Source organism: Hypanus sabinus, chromosome 7, assembly GCF_030144855.1.
Source record: "Hypanus sabinus isolate sHypSab1 chromosome 7, sHypSab1.hap1, whole genome shotgun sequence".
Taxonomy (NCBI): Eukaryota; Metazoa; Chordata; class Chondrichthyes; order Myliobatiformes; family Dasyatidae; genus Hypanus; species Hypanus sabinus.
Window position 1 is genome coordinate 3,234,696 of NC_082712.1, and position 18,369 is coordinate 3,253,064.

Here is an 18,369-nt window from a genome sequence, read left to right on the forward strand (position 1 = left end):
TACTGGAGGTGATATTAAACCATCCTGAATCTTGGGTCATTGACGTGGTTACTGTTACCCCGCAGGAGAAAGAGGCCATTCTCCTTTACACCTGTGTACTAGAGGTGACATTAAACCATCCTGAATCTTGGGTCATTGACATGGTTACTGTTATTCTGCAGGAGAAGGAGGCCATTCTACTGAGTGATGAGCAGCAACTGAGCGTGCTCAACCTGTCTACAGGCCGGACACAGAGGAAGATACCCAAGGTGCAGCCCCTGCTGAAGAACGTGCTGAGTGTTGCCACCTCTGCCAGCGGTAAGTTTAAGTCATTGGGCTCAAGGATAGATGAAATCAGAGCATGGTTGTTTCTTTGTCTCTATCTTGAACGATCTGGGCCATTCATTGTGCAAGTCCTACCCTGGTTTAACTTCCTAAAATGCAACACTTTGTGTTAAATTGCATTTGCCATTCCTTGAATCACTTTCCCAGCTGATCCAAATCTTCTTGTAACGCTAGACAACCTTTGTCATTGTACCACCAGTTTTGACGTCATCTGCAAACTTACCCATTTGTGTCTCTATCTCTCAAACATACATAGAGCACTACAGCGCAGTACAGGCCCTTTGGCCCGCGATGTTCTGCCCATCTTTTAACCTACTCCAAGATCAATCTGACCATTCCGTCCTACATAGCCCTCCATTTTTTTCTTCATTCATGCACCGGTCCAAAATCCTGACTGTGCTGATGATTCTGCGTACACTGTTAGTGTTTAAGTGTGAAATACTGACTGTGCTCCCTTACCGCAGCTCTGTCTCTGTCTCTCTCTCTCTGGTCATGCAGGTACCTGGCTGGCAGGAGTGTTGACGACAGGAGAACTCTTCCTGTGGAAGAAAGATGCGGACTGTCTGAAGACGGTGGGGACAGTGGAAGAGGTGGGCACATTGACAGCAGCTGCCCAGGGTACGTACATTGCAGACGATTGAATTGGACAAAGCCAGGACAGAGCCCAACATTCCCACCGCCCCCCCAGCCCTCCCATGAGGAGATGCTGGTTCTGGCACCTGATCCCACAACAACCATCCTGTTCTGGGTGCTATCATCGTCTACAAATAGGATCTTCAGAATCAGGTTTATTATTCCTGACATGTGTCGTGAAATCACAATAGGAATATGTATTAAAAAGTACAGAAAGAGTGAAATAGGCAGTGTTCATGAGGTAATGGATCATTTCCAAATCTGATGGCGGAGAGGAAGAAGCTATTTGTGAATTGTGGAATGTGGCTCTTCAGGCTCCTGTACCTCCTCCTTGTTGGTAATAATGAGAAGAGGGTGTGTCCAAGATGATGAGGGTCCTTAATGATAGATGCTATTTTCTTGAGGCATCACCTTTTGAAGGTGTCCTTGATGATGGGGAGGCTCATGCGTGATGGAATTTGATTCGATGGCCTGTTATCCAGAGTCCATAGGACAATAATACTGTAAAATATAGGAGCAGAATTAGGCCATTTGCTCCATCGAGTCTGCTCTGCCATTTCAAATGGCTGATCCAGTTTTCCTCTCAACCCCAATCTCCTGCTTTCCCTCTACATCACTTCATGCCCTGATCAATCAAGAATCTTTCAACTTCTGCCTTAAATATACATTAAGACTTGGCCTCCACCGTTGCCTGTGGCAACAAATTCCATATATTTTCCTCTCTCTGGCTAAAAAAAATTCTCCTTGTCTCTGTTCTAAAAAGATGCTCCTCTATTCTGAGGCTGTGTCCTCTGGTCTTAGATTCTCCTACCATAGGAAACATCCTCTGCACATCCACTCTATCAAAGCCTTTCACCATTCAATGAGGTCACCCCTCATTCTTCTGAATTCTAGTGAATAAAGGCCCAAAGTCATCAAACACTCTTCATATGACAAGCCTTTCAATCCTGGAATCATTTCTATGAACTTCCTTTGAATCCTCTACAGTTTCAGCACATCCATTCTAAAGGGACCAAACCCACTCTCAGTACTCCAAATGAGGCCTTACCAGTGCTTTACAATGTCTTAAGATTACATCCTTACTTATATATTCTAGTCCTCTTGAAATGACTGCTAACATCGCATTCCTCACCACAGACTCAGCCTGCAAGTTAACCTTTAGGGAATCCTGTATAAACACTTCCAAGTCTTTGCAACTGTTTTTTTTTCTCTCCATTTAGAAAATAGTCAACCCTTTCATTTCTTTTACCAAAGTGCATGACCATACACTTCCCGACACTGTATTCCATCTGCCGTTTCTTAGCCCATTCTCAGATCTTTTAAGTCTTTCTGTAGCCTTTCTACTTCCTCAAAACTGCCTGCCATCCACCTATTTTCAAATCACCTGCAAACTTTGCAACAAAGCCATCGATTCCAACGTCCATATCATTGATGTAACGTAAAAAGAATCAGTCCCAACAAAGACTCCTGTGGAACACCACAAGTCACCAGCAACCAACCAGAAAAAGGTCCCTTTATTCCTGCACTTTGCCTTCTGTCAGTCAGCTGCTGCTTTATCCATGCTAGAATCTTTCCTGTAATACCATCGCCTCGTAGCTTGCTAAGCAGCCGCACATGTGGCACCTTGTCAAAGTCCTTCTGAAGATCCAAGTACACAACATCAACCGATTCTCTCTTGTCTCTCCTGCTTGTTATTTCTTTAAAGAATTCCAAGAGATTTGTCAGGCAAGGTTTTCCCTTGAGGAAACCATGCTGACTACGGCCTATTTTATCATGTGCCTCCAAGTACCCTGAGACCTCGTCCTTAATAATTGACTCCAACATCTTCCCAACCACAGAGGTTAGACTAACTGGTCTATAGTTTATTTATTTTTTGCCTCTCTCTGTCTCTTTGAAGAGTGGAATGACATTTGCAATTTTCCAGTCTTCCGGAACCATTCCAGAATCTAGTGATTCTTGAAAGATCATTATTAATGCCTCCATAATCTCTTCAGCTACATCTTACAGAACCCTGGGGTGTCCACCATCTGGTTCAGGTGACTTATCTACCTTTAGAGATGTCAATTTCCCAAGAACTTGTGCTCAATTCTGGACGCTTCACTACAGGAAGGATGTGGAAACCATAGAAAGGGTGCAGAGGAGATTTACAAGGATGTTGCCTGGATTTGGGAGCTTGCCTTATGAGAATAGGTTGAGTGAACTCGGCCTTTTCTCCTTGGCACAATGGAGGATGAGAGGTAACCTGATAGAGGTGTACAAGATGATGAGAGGCATTGATCGTGTGGATAGTCAGAGGCTTTTCCCCAGGGCTAAAATGGCTAGCATGAGAGGGTAGAGTTTTAAGGTGCTTGGAAGTAGGTACAGAGGAGATGTCAGGGGTAAGTTTTTTATGCAGAATGGTGAATACGTGGAATGGGCTGCTGGTGGTGGTGGTGGAGGCCGAAACGATAGGGTTTTTTAAGAGACTCCTGGATGGCCACATGGAGTTTAGAAAAATAGAGGGCTATGGGTAAAGCTTAGGTAGTTCTAAGATAGGGACATGTTCAGCACAGCTTTGTGGGCCGATGGGCCTGTATTGTGCTGTAGGTTTTCTATGTTTCTGACCTTCTCCCTGGGATTGGTAACTTTATACACCTCATGACCCGTGACACCTGGAACTTCCACCATACTGCTAGTGTCTTCCACAGTGAAGACTGATACAAAATACTTATTCAGTTCACCTGGTACTTCGTTGTCCCCCATTACTACCTGTCCAGCATAATTTTCCTGTGGTTTGATATTCATTCTCGCCTCTCTTTTACACTTATTGTATCCATAGAAACTTTTGGTATCCTCTTTAATATTATTGGCAAGCTTACTTTCATATTTCATCTTTACCTTCTTAATGACTTTTTAGTTGTCTTCTGTTGGTTTTTAAAAGTTTCTCAATTCTCCAACTTCCCACTAATTTTTGCTCTATTGCATGCCCTCCCTTTGGCTTATATGTTGGCTTTGACTTCTCTTGTTAGCCACAGTTGTATCATCTTTCCTTTAGAATACTTCTTCCTATTTGGGATGTATATATCCTGTGTCTTCCATATTGCTTTCGAAAATTCCAGCCATTGCTGCTCTGCTGTTATCCCTATCAGTGTTCCATTCCAAACAATTTTGGCCAACTCCCTCTCTCATACCTCAGTAAATCCCTTTACTCCACTCTGATATTGATTCATCTGACTTTAATTTCACCTTCTCAAATTTCGGGGTGAATTTGATTATATGATCACTTGTGCTCCCCTTACTGGGCTTGTATAAAAATTTGGCTTGTTAGCCGGCTCTGCTGATAGACACTGAAACAATGTACGTCTAGTGTCGGTATGATTTGGGCCACCAAACCGGAAAGTTGGGATGTTTCGACTAACGGAACTCCGATTTGAGCAAATTCTTTGTAAATATATAAATTATTCGTTGGCAAGAAATAACAGATCGTACACCATACACAGTTATAACAAAGTGGTATTTATTAATTTCAGCTTAATCAAACAGAAGAAAAAGAAAAGTAAAAAAATAAAAGAGCCTATTATAATTAAATCAGCCTAAATGTGCACATGTTGGAGTTCATATCTTCCAAAAGCTGGTTGTGTCCCTTACCCTGGCACAGATTTCACATCACTGATCACCGGTCCAACTTCCCATCTCCGACTCTTTCAAATCGCGCCTTCCCATCGGACTGAATCCTACGGCTGTCCCCCCCACCTCAATCTTCTCCTCTCTGCATCTCCATGAACCCCACCAGTATAGAAACATAGAAACCTATCCCATATTATAGGCCCTTTGGCCCACAATGTTGTGCCGACCATGTTATCTACTATAGAAACTGCCTGGAATTTCCCTGCCACATAGCCTATATTTTTCTAAGCTCATGTACACAAGAGTCTCTTGAAAGACCCTGTTGCATCCGCCTCTACCACCACCACTGGCAGTGCATTCCACACACCCACCACTCTGTGAAAAACCTACCTCTCACCTCCCCCTTATACCTGCTTCCAAGTACCTTAAAACTGTGCCCCCTCATATTAGCCATTTGAGCCCTGGGAAAAGCCTCTGACTATCCACACGATCAATGCCTCTCATCATCTTATACACTTCTATCAGGTCACCTCTCATCCTCCGTCGCTCCAAAGAGAAAAGGCCGAGTTCACTCAACCTATCAACAGTATCTATCACAAATCCTCTCTGCCTACCTTTCTCTTGAACCTTCTCCCATTCCACTCTCCTGATTGGCTGACACTGCATTCCTACGTTAACATCATAGCCCTTTTTTGCTAACTGAAACAAAAACACTATCAGCAAGGCACACTGCTTCTACAGAAAGTTATGAAATGAAATACCCAACAGCATTTGCAGTAAAAATCTTAACCAGGGCATTACATTCTCCCCCACCAAAAATAGTTGTCCTCATGACTGTGAAATTTATCAAATCATTATTAATAACACAATATTCAAAGGAATTTTGTGATTTTCGGACCCCAAGCTCATTTGTAAATGGTAGCAATATATCTTACTATGGGGATAGTCTATTTCTCTGGTGCTTCATATGCCAGCCTATCTGGCTGTTTTCTGATTCCCTGAGGCCTTCTTATTTCATCTTCAGTTTCAAGCACTTAGGACCTTTCCTGTCCTCCCCCTGTCCATTACTCATGCCTTCCAGCAACTCAGGCCTCCCTGTCTCCTGACTGAGCTCAGCTTCATTCCCAATTACATTGGAGTCCTTTCATTGTCTAGCATCGAGTCTGCCTCTCCATTGCTAGTCCCCCCACTACATCTGAATCAGGATGGGGAGGTTCAGGAATCTCTTCATCAATTCTTAGGGAAGTTGCATATACCACAGCCCCATATCTTCATCCTCTGAGTCCGTACACCATTCAGTGGTTAGGTCCGCCTCAGGTCTTTTTGCTGCTTGCCTTTCTATTCTCTTTCTGCGCAGATTTCTCGTACTAGGTGTACTGTCCCTGTTAGGGTCTGGGTCGGCACATACCTCCTGCATCTCGGATCATTAGAGCAAGGGGTTTAGATGGGTGGAGTTTATTGAATGTGTTCAGGAAGGTTTCCTGACACAATATGTAGATAAATCAACTAGAGGGGAGGCTGTACTTGATCTGATATTGGAAATAGAGCAGAGCACCCCTGTGGCCATTCCCTTCAAAAATAAGTATACTGCTTTAGATACTTTTGTGGGGGATGACGACCCGGGAGAATGCCACAGCACTGGTTACAGGCACTGAGCATGGGTGCAGAAGGGAAAGACAGAGAAGGGAGTGGTAGTTATAAGGGACTCAATAGTGAGGGGAACAGACAGGAGGTTCTCTGGATGTGAGTGGGACACCTGGATGGTTTGTTGCCTCCCAGGTGCCAGGGTCAGGGATGTCTCAGATCGCATCCACAACTGTTTGTAGAGGGTTGGAGAGCAGCCAGATGTCTGGGTACCATTGACGTAGGAAGGAAAAGCAAAGAGGTCCTGAAAAGAGATTTTAGAGAGCTAGGACCTCTGGGTTAGTAATTTCTGGATTGCTGCCTGTGCCACAAATCAGTGAGGATAGAAACAAGATGATTTGGCAGATAAATGCATGGCTGAGAAGCTGGTGCAGGGGGCAGGGCTTCAGGTTCTTGGATCATTGGGATCTCTTCAAGGGAGGTATGATGTGTTCAAAAGAGACGGGATGCACACGAACCCGAAGGGGACCAGTATTCTCGTGGGCAGGTTTGTTAGAGCTGCAGGGGAGTGGGAACTGGAGTGATGGGACTCAGGATAGGACGAATGGTAAAAAGGTAGAGATAGTGTGCCCTCAGACAGTCAGGAAGGGCAGGCAGATTCTGGGACATAGCTGCAGCCAACAGGGTCAGTATCAGTACATTCGGGATGCAAAATCAAAAAGGGTAGCAAATACAGTACTCAAAGTGTTGTATCTAAATGCATGGAGTACAAGAAATAAGGTGGATGGTTTTGTTACAATATTACAGATTGTCAGGTATGATGTTGTGGCCATCACAGAATCGTGGCTAAAGGATGGTTGTAGTTCAGAACTGAATGTCCAAGGTTACATGTTGTATCAGAGGGATAGGAAGGCAGGCAGAGGGGATGGCACGGCTCTACTGGTAAAAAATGACATCAAATCAGTAGAAAGATGTGATGTAGACAATAGACAATAGACAATAGGTGCAGAAGTAGACCATTCGGCCCCTCGAGTCTGCACCGCCATTCTGAGATCATGGCTGATCATTCACTATCAATACCCAGTCCCTGCCTTGTCCCCATATCCTTTGATTCCCCTATCCATCAGATATCTATCCAGCTCCTTCTTGAAAGCATCCAGAGAATTGGCCTCCACCGTCTTCCGAGGCAGTGCATTCCACACCTCCACAACTCTCTGGGAGAAGAAACTCTTCCTCAACTCTGTTTTAAATAACCAACCTCTTATTCTCAATCCATGCCCTCTGGTACCGGACTCTCCCAACATCTGGAACATATTTCCTGCCTCAATCCTATCAAATGCATTAATTATCTTAAACGTTTCAATCAGATCCCCTCTCAATCTCCTCAATTCCAGCGTGTACAAGCCCAATCTCTCCAATCTCTCTGCGTAAGACAGCCCTGCCATCCCAGGAATCAACCTAGTGAATCTACTCTGCACTTCCTCAACTGCCAGAATGTCCTTCCTTAAACCTGGAGACCAAAACTGTACACAATATTCCAGGTGTGGTCTCACCAGGGCCCTGCAAAAGGACATCCTTGCTCTTGTATTCAATTCCCCTTGTAACAAAGGCCAACATTCCATTTGCCCTCTTCACTGCCTGTTGCACTTGCTCATTCACCTTCATTGACTGGTGAACTAGGACTCCTAGGTCTCTTTGCATTTCTCCCTTACCTAACTCTACACCGTTCAGACAATACTCTGCCCTCTTGTTCCTGCTTCCAAAGTGGATAACTTCACATTTATTCACATTGAATGACTTCTGCCAAGTATCTGCCCACTCACCCAGCCTATCCAAGTCTCCCTGTATTCTCCTAACATCCTCTTCGCATGTCACACTGCCACCGAGTTTAGTATCGTCAGCAAACTTGCTGATATAGTTTTCAATGCCCTCATCTAAATCATTGACATAAATCGTAAAGAGCTGTGGTCCCAATACAGAGCCCTGTGGTACCCCACTAGTCACCTCCAGCCAGTCCGAGAAACACACATTCACTGCTACCCTTTGCTTTCTATCTGCCAACCAGTTTTCTATCCATGTTGAAACCCTGCCCCCAATGCCATGAGCTCTGATTTTACTCACCAATCTCCTATGTGGCACCTTATCGAATGCCTTCTGAAAATCTAGGTATACAACATCCACTGGCTTGCCCTCGTCTAACATCCTTGTTACACCCTCAAAAAACTCCAACAGATTAGTCAAGCATGATTTGCCCTTGGTAAATCCATGCTGGCTCGGCCTAATCCTATTTCTGCCATCTAGATGTGCCACTATTTCGTCCTTAATAATGGACTCAAGCATCTTCCCCACGACTGACGTTAGGCTAACAGGGCAATAGTTCTCCGTTTTCTTCTTCCCTCCCTTCTTGAAAAGTGGGATAACATTAGCCACTCTCCAACCTTCGGGAACTGATCCTGAATCTAAGGAACATTGGAAAATGATTACCAATGCATCCGCAATTTCCTGAGCCACCTCTTTTAGAACCCTCGGATGCAGACCATCTGGACCCGGGGATTTATTAGCCTTCAGTCCTACCAGTCTACTCATCACAGTTTCTTTCCTAATGTCAATCTGTCTCAATTCCTCTGATATCTTATGACCCTGGCCCATCCATACATCTGGGAGATTGCTTGTGTCCTCCCTGGTGAAGACAGATCTAAAGTACGCATTAAATTCTGTTGCCATTTCCCTGTTTCCCATAACAATTTCTCCCAATTCATTCTTCAAGGGGCCAACATTGTTCTGAACGATCTTCTTTCTCTTCACATAGCTAAAAAAGCTTTTGCTATCCCCTTTTATATTCCTGGCTAGACTGAGCTCATACCTGATTTTTTCTCTCCGTATTGCTTTTTTAGTTAAGATCTGCTGCTCCTTAAAACTTTCCCAATCATCTGTATTCCCACTCATCTTAGCCCTGTCATACTTCTTTTTCTTTAATGCTATACAATCTCTGACTTCCTTTGTCAACCACTGTGGCCCCTTCCCCCTCTTTGAATCCTTCCTTCTCATTGGAATGAACTGCTTTTGCATCTTTTGTATTATGCCCAAGAATATCTGCCACTGCTGATCCACTGTCTTTCCTGCCAGGGCATCCGCCCATTTAACTTTGGCCAGCTCTTCCCTCATGGCTCCGTAGTCTCCTTTATTTAATTGCAACACTGACACCTCTGATCTGCCCTTATCCCTCATAAATTGTAGATAAAAACTTAACATGTTATGATCACTACTTCCGAATGGCTCCTTTACTTCAAGATCACTTATCAATTCCTGTTCATTACACATCACCAAATCCAAAATAGCCTCGTTCCTGGTTGGCCCAAGCACAAGCTGTTCCAAAAATACATCCCTTAGACACTCCACAAACTCCCTATCCTGGGGTCCAGCACCTACCTGATTCTCCCAGTTCACCTGCATGTTGAAATCTCCCATAACGACTACATTACCTTTAGCACATGCCAATGTTAACTCCCTAATCAACTTGTACCCAATATCCACGCTACTGTTTGGGGGCCTGTACACAACACCCATTAGGGTCTTTTTACCCTTGCTGTTCCTCAGCTCAATCCACACAGACTCTACTTCCCCTGTTCCCAAGTCACCTCTTGCTAAGGACTGAATCTCATTCCTTACCAACAGGGCCACCCCACCCCCTCTTCCCATATTTCTGTCTCTACGATAGCAGGTATACCCTGGTACACTCAATTCCCAGGCCTGATCCCCTTGCAGCCATGTCTCCGTTATCCCAACAATATCGTAGTTCCCCATTTTCATCTGCTTCAAGCTCATCTGCCTTATTTCTGACACTACGTGCATTCAAGTATAGAATTCTTAGCCCATTCCTCCTCTCTTTGCTTAAAAGACTGTCTACTGTACCTAACCCAGCTCCTTGAACTTCCATCGGGCTAATTGCACCCTGAATTTTGATGACCTTCTCAAGATTACCCAAACCTTCTACACATTTAATCCCATGCTCCTTCTGACCAACCCTCTGGATCTGGATCCCTGCCCCCTGCACATCTAGTTTAAACCCCCCCGAGCAGCACTGGCAAACACTCCTGCAAGAATGCTAGTACCCCTCCGGTTCAGATGTAGACCGTCCCTTCGGAACAGATCCCAATGTCCCTGGAACAAAGACCAATTATCCAAAAACCTGAACCCTTCCTTCCTGCACCATGCTCTCAGCCTCGTATTAATGTGCATAATCATTCTATTCTTCGCCTCACTCGCACGTGGCACAGGTAGCAATCCCGAGATTGTCACCCTGGAGGTCCTGCCTTTCAGCTTCACTCCTAACTCCCTGAACTCTCTAAGCAGAACCCCCTCACTCACCTTACCTACATCGTTGGTCCCTACATGGACCACTACATCTGGGTTCATGCCCTCGTTCTCAAGAATAGCCTGCACCCGATCTGAGATGTCCCGGACCCTGGCACCAGGGAGGCAACATACCATCCAAGACTCCCGATCTGCCCCACAAAATCTCCTATCTGCCCCCCTAACTATAGAATCCCCTAAAACTATCGCTCTCTTCTCTTCCCTCCTCCCCTTTCTAGTTGAGGGTTCAACCTCTGTGCCAGAGGCAGGACCACTACAACTCATTCCTGGTAGGTCATCCCCATCAATAGTATCCAGTACGGTATACTTATTGTTAATGGGAATGGCCGCAGGGGCGCTCTGCTCTCTCTGCCTGCTCCCCCTGCCTCTCTGGACCGTCACCCATCTGCCTAAATCTTGGTTCTTTGGTGTGACTACCTCCTGATAACTCCTATCTATCTCTGCCTCTCGAATGATCCGTAGTTCATCCAGCTCCAGTTCCAACTCCCTAACTCAGGCTGATAGGAGCTGCAGCTGGACGCACCTCTTGCAGGTGTGGTCATCAGGGACAACTGTGTTGACCCTGACTTCCCACATACTGCATACGGAGCACACCACTGCTCTGACTGTCTCCCCCATACCTGAACTGGATTAATATAATAAGTCTAAAAAGCACCTAGCGACCTTACCTTCTTCCCCTCAGCGAGCAATCACACAGCCTTACCGAAGTCCCCTTACGCCGAAGCCCACTTAGCCAAAGCCCAGGACTCTGCTTCCACGGACTCCGCTGCCCGCTCTGACAAGAAGTCCTGCCTTTTAAAGTGCGCGCTCGACGCTGACGTCACTCACGCCTGCGCAGTTCCCCCTCCTCCACAGGTATTGACCAGGTAGGCTTAAATCCTACGTACAGGGTCGAATTCTCTGCGCTCCCAGCTGAATCACAAGCTGTAACTTGCTCCCGATTCAAATGACCACTCCGACAAGAAGTCCGGCCTTTTAAAGTGCGCGCTCGACGCTGACGTCACTCACGCCTGCGCAGTTCCCCCTCCTCCACAGGTATTGACCAGGTAGGCTTAAATCCTACGTACACGTAGGATTGGAAGATGTTGAATCCTTGTGAGTTAAGTTAAGAAACTGCTGTTGGCAGGGGTGACAGCAGAGCAGTAATGGCGTGCGTTTCTGGGAAAAATGAGGAAGGTGCAGGACATGAGTATTCCAAAAATGAAGAAATACTCAAATGGCAAAATAGTACAACAGTGAGTGGTAAGGGAAGTTAAAGCTGTTGTAAAAACAAAAGGGAGGGCATACAACAAAGCAAAAATTGGTGGGAAGATAAGAGGATTGGGAAGTTTTTAACAACCTACAGAGGGCAACTAAAAGCATCATTGGAAATGAAAAGATGAAATATGAAAGCAAGCTAGCAAATAATATCAAAGTGGATAGTAAAAGTGTTTTCAAGTATGTAAAATCTAAAAGAGGGATGAGAGTGTATATACTGTAAGACTGCTAGAAAATGAGACAGGAAAAATAATAACGGGGGACAAGGAGATGGCAGATGAACTAAATGAGTATTTTGCTGCAGTCTTCACTGTGGAAGACACTAGCAGTGTGCCAGATGTTGTAGTGTGTGAAAGAAGAGAAGTGGGTGCAGTTATTATTACAAGAGAGAAGGTGCTCAAAAAGCCGAAATACCTAAAAATACATAAGTCACCCTGACTAGATGAACTGCACCCTAGGGTTCTGAAAGAGGTAGCGTTAGAGTCTCTGGTGGCATGAGAAATAATCTTTCAAAAATCATTGGACTCTGGCATAGTGCCAGAATACTGGAAAATAACAAATGTCACTCCACTCTTTAAGAAAGGAAGAAGGCATCAGAAAGGAAATTATAGACCAGTTAGCCTGACCTCAGTGGTTGGAAAGATGTTAGATTGTCAATTGTTAAGGACGAGATGATGGAGTATTTGGTGACACAGGACAAGATAGGATAAAGTCAGCATGGTTTCCTTAAGAGAAAATCTTGCCTGATGAACCTGTTGGAATTCTTTGAGGAGATTACAAATAGAATAGATAAAGGGGATGCAGTGGATGTTGTATATTTGGACATTCAGAAGGCCTTTGACAAGATGCCACACTTGAAACTGCTTACCAAGTTAAGAGCCCATGGTATTTCAGGAAAGTTACTTAGATGATTAGAGCATTGGCCTGATTGGAAGAAGACAGTGAGTGGGAATAAAAGGATACTTGTCTGGCTGGCTGCCAGTAACTAGTGGTGTTCTGCAGGGGTCAGCATTGGAACCACTTCTTTTTATGCTGTGTAGAAATGATGTAGATGATGGAATAGGTGACTTTGTTGCCAAGTTTGCAGATGATATGAAGATTGGTGGAGGGTAGGTAGTGTTGAGTAAACAGGTAGGATGCAGAAGGACTTAGACAGATTGGGAGAATGGGCAAGAAAGTGACAAATGAAATACAGTGTTGGAAAATACATGGTCATGCACTTTGGTAGTAGAAATAAATGTGCGGACTATTTTCCAAATGGGGAGAAATTCCAAAAATCTGAGATGCAAAGGGTGTTGGGAGTCCTTGTGCAGAACACCCTAAAGGTTAACTTGCGGGTTGAGTCAGTGGTGAGGAAGGCAAATGCTATGTTAACATTCATTTCAAGTTTAGAATACAAGAGCAGTGATGTGATGCTGAGGTTTTGTAGGACATTGGTGAGGCCTCACCTTGAGTATTGTGAACAGTTTTGGGCTCCTCATCGTAGAAAAGATGTGCTGGCATTGAAAAGGGTCCAGAGGAGGTTCACAAGGATGATTCCAGGAATGAAAGGGTTATCATACGAGGAACTTGTTGGCTCTGGATCTGTACTCATTGGAATTCAGAAGGATGAGGGGGGAATCTTGTTGAAACCTTTTGAATGTTGAAAGGCCTAGGCAGAGTAGATGTGGAAAGGATGTTTCCCATAGTGGGAGAGTCTAGGACAAGAGAACACAGCCTCAGGATAGAGGGGAATCCATCCAAAACAGAGATGTGGAGAAATTTCTGTAGCCTGAGAGTGCTGAAATTGTGGAATTTGTTGCCATGTACAGCCTTGCAGGCCAGGTCATTGGGTGCATTTAAGGCAGAGGTTGCCAGATTCTTTATTGGACATGACATCAAAGGTTACGGGGAGAAGGCTGGGTAAGGGAGAAAAAAAGGATCAGCCATGATGAAATGGCGGAGCAGACTCTACGGGCCAAATGACCTACTTCTGCTCCTATGTCTTATAGTCATTGTCAGGTGAACATTGTCAGGTGTCCGATCTCTTGGTAGGAGATCAGTTTGGAGGTAGTGATAACAACTCTATCTCCTTTACCATAGCGCTGGAGTGGGATAGGATCAGACAATTTGGGAAAACGTTTAATTGGGGTAGGGAGAAATATGATGCTTTTAGGCAAGAACTTGGGAGCAGATGGTCTCATGGAAATGTGGCAAATGTTCAAGGAACATCTACATAGTGTTCTGCATTGGTATGTTCCATTGAGGCAGGGAAAGGATGATAGGGTAAAAGAACCGTAGTGTACAAAGGATGTGGGTAATTATGAAGAAAAGAAAAGCTTATGAAAGTTTCAAGAAAGCAAGTACTGTTAGAGCTCTAGAAGATTACAAGGGTGCCAGGAAGGTAGCTGAAGAGTGGAATTAGGAGAGGCAGAAGGGGCCACGAGAAGGCCTTGGTGAGCAAGATTAAGGAAAACCCCTCGGCATTCTACAAGAGCAAGAGGATGAGCCGTGTGAGAATAGGAGTGATAGTGGAAACGTGCATGGAGTTGGAGGAGGCTGCAGGGGTATTTAATGAATACTTTGCTTCAGTATTCACCAGTGAAAAGGACCTTGGCATTTTGGGGATGAGTTACAGCAGACTGAAATGCTTGAGTGTATGGACATTAAGTAAGAGGATGTGCCAGAGATTTTGAAAAGTATTGTTTGATCAGTAGACGGGATCGGATGAGATATACCCCCAGTAGCCTGGGAGGGAGTAGATTGCTGAGCCTCTGGTGATGATCTTTACATCAACAATAGGGACAGAAGAAGTACCAGAGGATTGGACAGTTGCAAATGTTGTTCCCTTGTTGAAGAAAGGGAGCAGAGATAACCCAGGAAATTATAGACCCGTGAGTCTGACTTCAGTGGTGGGCAAGTTGTTGCAGAAGATCCTGGAGGCAGGGCTTCTGAGCATTTGGAGAGACATAATCTGATTACGGATAGTCAGCATGGCGTTGTCAAGGGCAGGTCGTCAATTCTTTGAGGAAGAATGAAGGTAGATCAGTGGATGTAGTGTATATGGATTTTAGTAAGCCATTAGATAAGATTCCCCATGCAAAGCTCATTCAGAAAGTAAGGAGGCGAAGGATCCAAAGAGACCTTGCTTTGTGGATCGAGAATTGGCTTGCCCACAGAAGGCAAAGGGTGGTTGCAGATGGTTGTATTCTGTATGGAGAACAGTGACCAGTGGTGTTCTGCAGGGATCTGTTCTGGGACCCCTCCTGTTTGTGATTTTTGTAAATGACTTGCATGAGGAAGTAGAAGGGTGGGTTAGTAAGTTTAGTGGTGACACAAAAGTTGGGGGTGTTGTGGATAGTCTAGAGGGTTGTCAGAGGCATCAGGGCATCAATAGGATGCAGAACTGGGGTGAGAACTGGCAGATGGAGTTCAACCCAGGTCAGCACATTCTCTTACTTAATGTCTATACGCTCAAGTATTTCAATCCACTGTAACTCACCTCCACAAATGCCAAGGTCCTTTTCACTGGTGAATGCTGAAGCAAAGTATTCATTAAGTACCCCCGCTACCTCCTCCAACTCCATGCACATGTCTCTACTATCACTCCTATTCTCACGCGGCTCATCCTGCTCATCGATGGAGTGGTTTGAGTCAGAGTGGTAGGGCTTTGGCTCATTTATGCCAGTCTCCCAGGTGGCCGTATCTGCACCAGGTGCACTGAGATGCAGCTCCTGGGAGACCGTGTTAGGGAAAGTGAGCAGGAGATAGACAGGAGCTACAAGGAGGTAGTCACCCAGAGGTTGCAGGAGTTAGACAAGAGGGTGATAGTCAGGGAAGGGATGGGAAGAGCTCAGATATTAGAGAGAACCCCTCTTGCCATCGCCCTCAGTAATTGTGATCTCGTTTTGGATCCTGTTTAGGTGGTGACCATGGCAATCGGGTCTCTGGCAGTGAGTGTGGTTCTGTGGTGCAGAAGGGAGAGAAGAAGGTGAGAAGTACGGTAGTAATAGGGGATTCAACAGTGAGGGGAACAGACAGGAGGTTCTGTCAGCCTGATAGAGATACCCGCATGCTGTGTTGCCTCCCAGGTGCCCAGGTATGGGATGTCTCAGATTGGTACAGAGTTTTCTGAAGCGAGAGGGTGAACAGCCAGAAGTCTTGGTACACGTTGGTACCAATGACAATAGAAAAAGGGAGGAGGACTTGAAGAGAATTCAGGGAGTTGGGTAGGAAGCTGAAAAGCAGGGCGTCCAGGATAGTAATCTCAGGAATGTTGCCTGTGTCACGTGTGAGCAAGCACAAGAATAGCATGATCAGGCTTATTAATGTGTAGCTGAGAGACTGGTGAAGCAGCCAGGGCTTTGGGTTCCTGCATCACCGGGGCTTCTTCTGTGGGAGGTACAATCTGTACCAAAAGGACACCTGAACCCAAAGTGGTCCAATATCCCAGCAGGCAGGTTTAATAGAGCTGTTCGGGAGGATTTAAACTAATTTGCCGGGGGATGGGAACTGGAGTGATAGGGTTGAGGAAGGGGAAAACAGAAATAAATCAAAGATAGCATGCAACAGAGACGATAGAAAGGACAGGCAGGTGATGAGGCATAATCACAACCAGTGGGATGAGCTACAGGGCAATAGAGGCGTGGTGCAGTTAGAATAGAAAGCAACAAATACTGGACTGAGAGTGTTATATTTGAACGCACATGGCAGAAGAAATAAAATGGACGATCTTGAAACTCAGCTACAGACTGGCAAGTGTGATGTTGTGGCCATCTCTGAAACTTGGCTAAAGGATGGCTGCCACTGGGAGCTGAACATCCAAGGATATACGGTGTATCGGAAAGATAGGTTACTAGGCAGAGGGGATGGTGTGGCTCTGTGTATAAGAAATAATATTAAATCATTATAAAGGGATGACATAGGACCAGAAGGTGTAGAGTCTCCATGGGTTGAGTTAAGAAATGGCAAGGGTAAAAGGACACTAGTGGCAGTTGTATACAGGCCTCCAAACAGCAGCCAAGATGTGGATTACAAATTACAGCAGAAGATAGAAAAGGCGTGTCAGAAGGGCAATGTTGTAGCGGTGTGCTACAAGCAGCGCTAGAATTACGACACGGAGTCGGTAACTGCAGTCGAAGGAAAAACTTTATTCGAAAACTTCAGCCTCACTTTTAAGCCTCTGTCAACCGGCCCCCCATGGCGAAGAGGTTCCAAAGCTCTGTGCTCGCAAACCCCCGTAGGCTATCTAATTGTGAGTCGGTTCGGATACGCTAGGAAAAGAGGCGCTACATAACCCCCCCCCAGAACCGGCGATACACCCCCCAATGTCCACAGCCTGGGCCAGAACCTGCTTGGGAGGTCGGCCTCTGCGCCGAGGCGCCGGAAACTCGGCCGGTTGCGCCAGGTCCACATGGGCCGGCTTGAGGCGGTCCACCGTGAAAACCTCCTCCTTCCCCCCAACGTCCAGCACGAACGTGGACCCGTTGTTCCGGAGCACCGTAAACGGCCCCTCGTATGGCAGCTGCAGCGGCGGCCGATGCCCGCCCCTTCGTACAAACACAAACTTACAGTTCCGTAGGTCTTTGGGTACGCAGGTCGGGTGCCGCCCATGCTGTGACGTGGGTATGGGGGCCAGGTTACCGAGCTTCTCGCGAAGTCTGCCCAGGACTGCAGCGGGTTCTTCCTCTTGCCCCCTCGGGGCTGGTAGGAACTCCCCGGGGACGGCCAGGGGCGCGCCGTATACCAACTCGGTCGACGAGGCGTGCAGGTCGTCCTTGGGCGCTGTGCGGATGCCGAGAAGGACCCAGGGAAGCTCGTCCGCCCAGTTGGCCCCTCGCAGGCGGGCCATGAGGGCCGACTTCAGGTGACGGTGGAAACGCTCCACTAGCCCGTTCGACTGTGGGTGGTAGGCAGTGGTGTGGTGCAGCTGAGTCCCCAAAAGGCTGGCCATAGCTGACCACAGGCTGGAGGTGAACTGGGCGCCTCTGTCGGAGGTAATGTGGGCTGGTACACCAAAGCGGGATATCCAGGTGGCGAGCAGGGCTCGGGCGCAAGATTCGGAGGTGGTGTCGGTGAGCGGGACCGCCTCTGGCCATCTTGTGAACCGGTCCACGATAGTCAGGAGGTAACGCGCTCCGCGCGACACTGGCAGGGGGCCCACGATATCGACATGAATGTGGTCGAAACGCTGGTGGGCGGGATGGAACTGCTGCGGTGGGGCTTTGGTGTGCCGCTGAACCTTGGCCGTCTGGCAGTGCATGCACGTTCTGGCCCATTCACTGACCTGTTTGCGGAGACCGTGCCAAACGAACCTGCTGGAAACCAGCCGGACAGTTGTCCGGATGGAGGGATGCGCCAAGTTATGAATGGAGTCGAAAACACGTCGCCGCCAGGCTGCGGGGACGACCGGACGGGGCCGGTCGGTGGCGACGTCACAGAGTAGGGTCCTCTCACCTGGGCCCACGGGGAAGTCCTGGAGCTGCAAACCAGAGACTGCAGTCCTGTAACTCGGAATCTCCTCATCTACCTGCTGTGCCTCTGCCAGTGCCTCAAAGTCTACCCCTGGGGAAAGGGCATGAACGGTAGGGCGAGAGAGCGCATCCGCCACGA

At 46.6% G+C, this 18,369-nt stretch overlaps 1 protein-coding gene across 10 annotated transcripts in view; it reads left to right on the forward strand.

Moving 5' to 3' along the window:
* cplane1 (ciliogenesis and planar polarity effector 1) overlaps positions 1-18,369 on the forward strand; it is a 375,338-nt gene that overhangs the window by 13,768 nt on the left and 343,201 nt on the right. For all 10 annotated transcript variants that reach the window (XR_009512997.1, XR_009512998.1, XM_059974072.1 and 7 more), the window contains exons 3-4: positions 162-297; positions 823-942. Coding sequence is in view for 8 of the 10 variants with exons in the window: in XM_059974072.1 (XP_059830055.1) it covers positions 162-297; positions 823-942 (256 nt within the window). In the remaining 2 variants the exon portion in view is untranslated. The remainder of the gene's footprint in view (positions 1-161; positions 298-822; positions 943-18,369) is intronic.